The 8,630-nt window shown below is 44.2% G+C and overlaps 1 protein-coding gene across 1 annotated transcript in view; it reads right to left on the bottom strand.

Annotated features, from left to right (window-relative positions):
- The window catches only part of trpc5a (transient receptor potential cation channel, subfamily C, member 5a), a 39,607-nt gene continuing 30,977 nt past the window's right edge, over nucleotides 1-8,630 (bottom strand). Inside the window, 2 exon segments of the mRNA XM_041031157.1 lie at nucleotides 1-1,029; nucleotides 7,282-7,371. Of these exon segments, the coding sequence (XP_040887091.1) occupies nucleotides 1-1,029; nucleotides 7,282-7,371 (1,119 nt within the window).

Below are 8,630 nucleotides of genomic sequence, written 5' to 3'. Positions count from 1 at the left end.
CTATAGCTGTGTGGTGACCGAGTCCTCTATGACCTCACAGCTGTCCTCTATGACATCGTCGCACGGACCCACCCACCCGCCCATCATCATCACCCCCCCTCCTCTTCCCCCTCGTCCGTCCACATCGCCCTTGCCCGCTCCGCCCTGGAAAACGTCCTCGCTGGAGTCCAGGAGGCGGGAGCTGGACTCGGACATGTTGGAAGCACAGTGCAGGGATTGGCAAGGGCACGGGGGTGGGAGGGGCAGCGTCAGGAGCGAGTCCCGTCCATTCGTTCTCCGCGGCGAGAACGAGGGGTTATTGATGTCGACTGAGCGGCCCACCTCGTTCAGGTGAGTCTCGCTTCTGGTCACGTCACTGAGTCCAAAGTCGGAGTGGCTGTGGCTCCCCAGGGGGCGGAGCAATCCGTCTGAGATGGTGTAGGAGGGTGGGGACTGGAGGGGAAGAGGTATGGGTGGAGCTTTGCGTTTGGAGCGGGAGAACAGGTAGGAGAGGCGTTTGAAAGAGTCTGTCTTTGCCCTTGGAGCTGAGAGCCGCTGCAGGCGACTCCTCGTACGAGCGAGTGATGATGACAACGATGAGGAAAATGATGAAGATGGCAAGGGGAGGACGGTGGTGGAGGATGGAGGGATGACGGTCGTCTTCAGCCCGTTGCTCTTTGGTTTCCCCTCCTCTTCCTCCTCCTCTTCCCCCCATCCAATGCCCTCCTCCAGCTCCCCCTCCTCACCCTCGCCCCCTCTTTCTATCTGGGTCATTCCAGAAATGGAGCGCACCAGGGCGGAGACGCCATGCGTGGGTGTTGGCTTTGTGTCGTCCTCCAGCGGGGTCATGAAGGTCACGCCCTTTGACCTCTGGCCTCCAATTCCACCACCTCCACCGCCGTCGCCTGATTCGCTGTCATCCTCTGAGGCCATGGCGCCATCGTCTCTTGTTGTCTCGCTGGAGGAAGAGTAGTGTCGCCGGGGAGGACGTCGGTTGCCAAGGAGATCCAGGACCTCATAGCGGAAACTGGAGATGTCCTGCTTCAATTCCTATAAAGAGAGAGGGACAGGAGCTGAATATAATTATCAGCATTATTATTTTTTTGTGTGTTGTTTTTGTAAAAACTTAGAAATGAAATCTGCCTTTTAAGCAACAAGGCTAAAAAAACGAAGGGAGACAAAAGTGACTGATATCTGAAGGGGAGAAGCAGACGAAGGTGAAGGAGGGAAGGAGGGGAAGTGGGTGAGGTGAGGCTGATGAATAAATGGGGGGGTGAAGAGGAGGGAAAGGACTCAGGAAGATCGAGGTCAAGAGACAAGAAGAGGAGAGAAATGTGAGACTGAAGAGACAGAGGCGTCGAAGGAGGGACGAACTCCGGTGAAGACATTTTCATCTCTGAACATAAAAATACACCAGTTCATTTATAAAATGATTAATGCCTGACAGAAATAACCCTCAGTGGCAGCTCTTGTGATCGTCTCCGCCACTCGTTCAACGCTCTAAAGCTTCTATGAACATAAACAATGTGGTCATGTGATCCGTTATCAGCACACCTCCATCTGTGAAGAGAGGTGTTTGTTTTTTCACCTTTTCTTCTTCATTGATTTTCAACCAAACGCGCGGCGTGTTCGTTTTTCCGCTCGGCGCCGAAGCCATCTGGGGACAACGACGCTGATTTTTATTTAAATTCAGATCAGGTGCAGCTTGAATTTAGCCTGTAGCTTAAACAGAAGATGCACATAAAGACCTCTCTCTGCTCAACACTGCACACGTGGCTTCACTCCTCAGAGAGAAAAACACCTGATGTAACTCATATGTTAAACACACAAACACATTTCCTGCCTATTTGTGATTTCTCACGTCACATTAGTGCAGACACACACACTCACACACACACTCACACACACACTCGGGGTATGAAAGTGATTCAGTCCGATGTGCACCTGATGTTGTTTTTGCATTGAAAAGCCCAAAGGAACTTTACACTTCAAAGCACAGGCTGGGCTCCAGAGGCATCATGGGAACAGACTCAGAATCATTTATGGCTCAGAAGATTTGGAAAAAGCAAAGAAACTCTCCTGATTGATTATTGACTGTGAGCTGCTGCTATTGATCAGAGCTGTATAGAGTTTTGGCAGGAGAAGAGTAGAAGAAGTGCTTCTGACTTGGCAGGTGCTAGTTATTCAAAATCTTTTAATATTTTAATAAATCTTTCTGGTGATGGTACAGACATTTACAACATTTACTGCAACACAATATAAACATTTATTGCGTACTCATTGTTTATAAACTATAGTGTGTGAGCAGAGACACACTCAGAAAACATTAAAGCAAAACAAGCTTCACAAATGTCCCTTTCAGTTCAAGCTCAGAGGGATCCTGTTGTAGTAAACTCAGTGGGTTTTAACTATACATATTCAACTCTCACACACATCACATGACACGTGACATCACATATGTCGGTTGCCAAGGAGATCCATGTCACATGTCACACGTGTCTGTACTTTTGATGTCTGTGACATCACATATGTCGGTTGCCAAGGAGATCCATGTAACATGTCACACATGTGTCTGTACCTTTGATGTACCTTTGATGATGTGACACTATATATATGTATAACCAGCACCAGGTCTCTCACAGACTTTACTGAAGACGAGAAAGCTTCTCAGACAGTTCAAAGATCTCAGTCACAATGGTACAACTCCAAACAAGTACTGTTACAGAAGAGGACACACCACAGACAGCCATGGAGAGGGGAGACAGCTCCATGGACATAATGGACACACCTCAAACACCTGAGTGTGCTGATACTGCTGCCTCTGATCATGAATCAACAACAGAGGTAGTAGTATCAGGAGAAGATGGACCAAAGACAGCCATGGAGAGGGGAGACAGCTCCATGGACATAATGGACACACCTCAAACACCTGAGTGTGCTGATACTGCTGCCTCTGATCATGAATCAACAACAGAGGTAGTAGTATCAGGAGAAGATGGACCAAAGACAGCCATGGAGAGGGGAGACAGCTCCATGGACATAATGGACACACCTCAAACACCTGAGTGTGCTGATACTGCTGCCTCTGATCATGAATCAACAACAGAGGCAGCAGTATCAGGAGAAGATGGACCAAAGACAGCCATGGAGAGGGGAGACAGCTCCATGGACATAATGGACACACCTCAAACACCTGAGTGTGCTGATACTGCTGCCTCTGATCATGAATCAACAACAGAGGCAGCAGTATCAGGAGAAGATGGACCACAGACAGCCATGGAGAGGGGAGACAGCTCCATGGACATAATGGACACACCTCAAACACCTGAGTGTGCTGATACTGCTGCCTCTGATCATGAATCAACAACAGAGGCAGCAGTATCAGGAGAAGATGGACCAAAGACAGCCATGGAGAGGGGAGACAGCTCCAAGATCACAGTGGACACACATCAAACAGCTGAGTGTGCTGATACTGCTGCCTCTGATCTTGAGTTAAAAATGGAGGCAGAATGTGATCATCTCAAGGTGTTTGTCACCCTGCTGACAGTTAAAGTGCTGACCAAGTGTCACGCTCTGAAGAACTTAAGTAAAGAACAGTTGCTCTCTCGCACCAAACATCTGGTGAAGCAGACAATGGAGGACGCCACCATCACTGAAGGCTTCTGCCCGAACCCCAAGAAGGTCAAGAAAGTCAGCAAGTCCGTGTTGAAAGAACTGGACAAAAAATTTTGTGGTAGGCGCTCGGTGGAGTCCCTATTAGTCCTACAGGATCCTGTTGTGGACAATGTCTTCATTAAAATTATGCAAGATAAAATCGAAAAGTGCTCAGAGGCACTCGCCAACAGGTTTACATTGAAACAAGTGCTTCAACTCATTGCATTTATTTGTGGTTTTGTCCTTGTCTTCGCCATCATGGCGTTGATTTGATCTCCATATAACCCCTGCCCCCCAACCCCCCCAACAACACCCCAACCCCAATTCTCACACCTTTTCACTTTTTTCAGACTGTGCCATGTTACAGTCTTTATAAAGGCTATAACATGGAAGAACCTGAAGGAGTGAAGGGGTGTGAATACTTTCTCAATGTAAAAAAAGGCCACACTGTGGATCAGTGGTAACACTGCTCTCCTCAGTGTCGGTGTGGGTTTTCTCCGGGTGCTCCGGTTTCCCCCCACATTTGGACAATTTGAATTTTTGCAAGCCTCCATCAAGAAGTGCTCAGCCTCACTCGCAAGGAACGCTGGCTCCAAGTTTACATGGACAGAAGTGTTAAACAACACTGGACTTTCACTCTCATTCATCATCGCTGTCTTCCCCTGAAGCAGAACACCAGCCCTGCAGCAACATCTACTCCAGCTTTCTCAGTGTCCCCCCCCCCCCCTTCATAAAGGCCACACAGTGGATCAGTGGTTGCACTGCACCCCTCGGTGTCGGTGTGGGTTTTCTCCGGGTGCTCCGGTTCCCACCCACATTCCCAATTTGGCCAATAAAAATTATTAACTATATTTTTAATGTCTGAAGTACAATTTCTTAAATTAGAGTAATAAGGCAGACAGTGTGGATTAGGAGGTTGTAAATAAAGTGTACCGTCTCATTTGGACCCAGAAGTCAAACCAGATAAATGAGAAAGTCAATAAATGTGCAATAATTATAATAATAATTATAATTATTATTATAATTATTATTTTTTGACCTAAAAAATAATAATTATTAATTATTAAATAATTATTATTATGAGTATTATTATTAATACTCATGATTATTATTATTATTATTATGAGTATTAGTATTATTATTACTCATAATAATAATAATAATAATAATAATAATGAGTCCGATGTGCACCTGATGTTGTTTTTGCATTGAAAAGCCCAAAGGAACTTTACACTTCAAAGCACAGGCTGGGCTCCAGAGGCATCATGGGAACAGACTCAGAATCATTTATGGCTCAGAAGATTTGGAAAAAGCAAAGAAACTCTCCTGATTGATTATTGACTGTGAGCTGCTGCTATTGATCAGAGCTGTATAGAGTTTTGGCAGGAGAAGAGTAGAAGAAGTGCTTCTGACTTGGCAGGTGCTAGTTATTCAAAATCTTTTAATATTTTAATAAATCTTTCTGGTGATGGTACAGACATTTACAACATTTACTGCAACACAATATAAACATTTATTGCGTACTCATTGTTTATACACCATAGTGTGTGAGCAGAGACACGCTCAGAAAACATTAAAGCAAAACAAGCTTCACAAATGTCCCTTTCAGTTCAAGCTCAGAGGGATCCTGTTGTAGTAATCTGAGTGGGTTTTAACTATACATATTCAACTCTCACACACATCACATGACACGTGACATCACATATGTCGGTTGCCAAGGAGATCCATGTCACATGTCACACGTGTCTGTACCTTTGATGTCTGTGACATCACATATGTCGGTTGCCAAGGAGATCCATGTCACATGTCACACGTGTCTGTGCCTTTGATGTCTGTGACATACACCACATGGAACACTATATATATGTATAACCAGCACCAGGTCTCTCACAGACTTTACTGAAGACGAGAAAGCTTCTCAGACAGTTCAAAGATCTCAGTCACAATGGTACAACTCCAAACAAGTACTGTTACAGAAGAGGACACACCACAGACAGCCATGGAGAGGGGAGACAGCTCCAAGGACATAATGGACACACATCAAACAGCTGAGTGTGCTGATACTGCTGCCTCTGATCATGAGTTAAAAATGGAGGCAGAATGTGATCATCTCAAGGTGTTTGTCACCCTGCTGACAGTTAAAGTGCTGACCAAGTGTCGCGTTATAAAGAAGAAACATAAAGAACAGTGGGCCTCTCGCACCAAAAATATGGTGAACCAGATAATGGAGAGACTCACTATCAAAGAAGAATTCTGCCCTGATCACAAGAGCCTAAAGAAAATGAGCAAGTCCGTGATGAAAGAACTGGACAAAAGATTTGGTGGTAGGCGCCTGCTGCAGTCCCTATTTGTCCTACAGGATCCAGCTGTGGACAGGGTCGCCGCCAATGTTATAAAAGAGCACATTGAAAAGTGCACAAAGACCTCTCATTTTTCAAAGTTTATCAAGGCTTATAGGAAAGAAATTCTTACAGCTGCTCTACTTTTTTTGGGTTTTGTGGGTTTAGTGGTTATCTTTCTATCGGTCTAACCCCCCCCCCACACCCCCCCCCCCCCCCCTCCCCCCCCCCCCGCAATTCTCACACCTTTTCACTTTTTTCAGACTGTGTCATGTTACAGTCTCCAGCTAAAACACTATAACCTGGTACACTCTCAATGTAAAAAAAGGCCACACTGTGGATCAGTGGTAACACTGCTCTCCTCAGTGTCGGTGTGGGTTTTCTCCGGGTGCTCCGGTTTCCCCCCACATTTGGACAATTTGAATTTTTGCAAGCCTCCATCAAGAAGTGCTCAGCCTCATTCACAAGGAACGCTGGCTCCAAGTTTACATGGACAGAAGTGTTAAACAACACTGGACTTTCACTCTCATTCATCATCGCTGTCTTCCCCTGAAGCAGAACACCAGCCCTGCAGCAACATCTACTCCAGCTTTCTCAGTGTCCCCCCCCCCCCCCCCCCCCCCCTTCATAAAGGCCACACAGTGGATCAGTGGTTGCACTGCACCCCTCGGTGTTGGTGTGGGTTTTCTCCGGGTGCTCCGGTTCCCACCCACATTCCCAATTTGGCCAATAAAAATTATTAACTATATTTTTAATGTCTGAAGTACAATTTCTTAAATTAGAGTAATAAGGCAGACAGTGTGGATTAGGAGGTTGTAAATAAAGTGTACCGTCTCATTTGGACCCAGAAGTCAAACCAGATAAATGAGAAAGTCAATAAATGTGCAATAATAATAATAATAATAATAATAATAATAATAATAATAACAATAAACTTTATTCATACAGAACTTCTCAAAAATAAGTTCACAGAGGAAAGGTCACGGTCACTGTGATCGTACATTTCATTTCATGCAGGCGAATGTGATGTCTGAAGAATACTTCGAAGGATGTTCCTTAAAGTTTGCACAAACGTTCACTGTCACTCAAAGATGAAGTGAGTAGATTTTGGAGGTTTGAGGTCAAAGGTCAAGGTCACTGTGATCTTGTGTAAGTTTTGCCTGTTAACACTAACCTTCCCAAACATTGGTATGTAGCCATGCGGGGGCATACTGCCGCCATGCGGTACTTCCTGTTCTTCTTATTTATTTATTTATTTAGATCCACATTCAGTGTCAACAAGAGCAAAAAAGACAACCTGGTCACCCACCTTAAAGTTTTCCTCTGTCAGTCCTTCGTCTGTCTTGGCGCTGCGTATCATGGCCGCCACGTACCTCTTCACCAGGTTCCGGATTACTTCCTGCAGAAGACAGCCGTCATGGTTAATGAACACACTCGCTGACTGTTATTCCAAGGTTTTATTCAGTGTAAATATTTTCTGCTTTTATATTATACAGTCTTTTTTTTTTACCTCATTAATTTATTTATTTGTATTTTAAGCGAGAGAAGCTTTGTTTCATTTTGTAGTTTTCTAATAAAAATATGTCCTAAAAGTGCACGATTTGTTATTAGAAACGGAGACAATTTTCAATTTGCACACGAACTAATCCCATTAATTTGTCCAAAAGCAAGACAACAACAAACAATCTTAATGCAGTACAGAGAGACATGGGCTGGGTACCAGGGTCAACTGTGCTGAAGTGAGATTTTACTCGAGTCTGAAGAAAAGTGCTTTGAAAATATCTCGTAAAAGCTTTAACTGTGGACATACAGCACAGTGAAGATCTGGTTTTCTTCCTCTGTCTGTTGATATTCAGGAGGAAAACAGATTGTGAGCCGTGTGATGTGGAAAACAGTGGAAAGTGATGATTTAAGAGCGTCACCGTATGAGTCAGAAGAACCCCAAATATTCTGGTGATCAAAAACTGGAACGGTTGTTTTCTTTCTGTGTGTTTGAGTTCAACAAACTTTGTTTCAAACACCTGGAAACGAATCCAACTCTGACTGTTTCATTAGTATTTATTCATACTTCTCCAGTTTTATATAAAAATGTGTTTGTCAGTGAGTTATGAATTTTGTCGTGGATAATGAAGGGTCTGAAAATCTAACTGCAAAAACCGTTTAAATTGTTGGGGGAGGTTTGGCATAAAGGAGCCGGATGCATGACACAGAAGTGAAAACTTCATTCATTTGTTCATATATAAGGAAATTTAAGGAAAATCGTGGGCCAGCTGTTACAGTAAATATAAAAATATCTGTCTTTTCTTTTCTAATCTATTTAGGGCGTACAGATACACGGAGGAACAATTTACATACACTGTTGTCAGTGTTTTTAAGTATTTTAAGATTAGTTCACACAGTGGAGCAGATTTCAGACTAACTAATGAACTTAAATGTTATTGTCTCATTAAGTAATCAGCCAATGAGGCAGGTGACCCTCATTGATTTAGAAACTAAAGACAAATTCACCAGCATTTGGTGCTCAGTGGGTGGTAATTCAAACCCTGACACACTGCTACAGCACGCACACACACACACACACACACACACACACATTAACACGCTGCATCCTCCCACAGTCAACACCTGTGACTGCCAAACAGCACGGTCTGGCATGCT

The sequence above is a fragment of the Toxotes jaculatrix genome, chromosome 23 (genome assembly GCF_017976425.1).
Source record: "Toxotes jaculatrix isolate fToxJac2 chromosome 23, fToxJac2.pri, whole genome shotgun sequence".
In the NCBI taxonomy this organism is placed as follows: domain Eukaryota; kingdom Metazoa; phylum Chordata; class Actinopteri; family Toxotidae; genus Toxotes; species Toxotes jaculatrix.
Note: the sequence above shows the minus strand (reverse complement) of the source record. Positions and strands in the feature narration are given on the sequence as shown.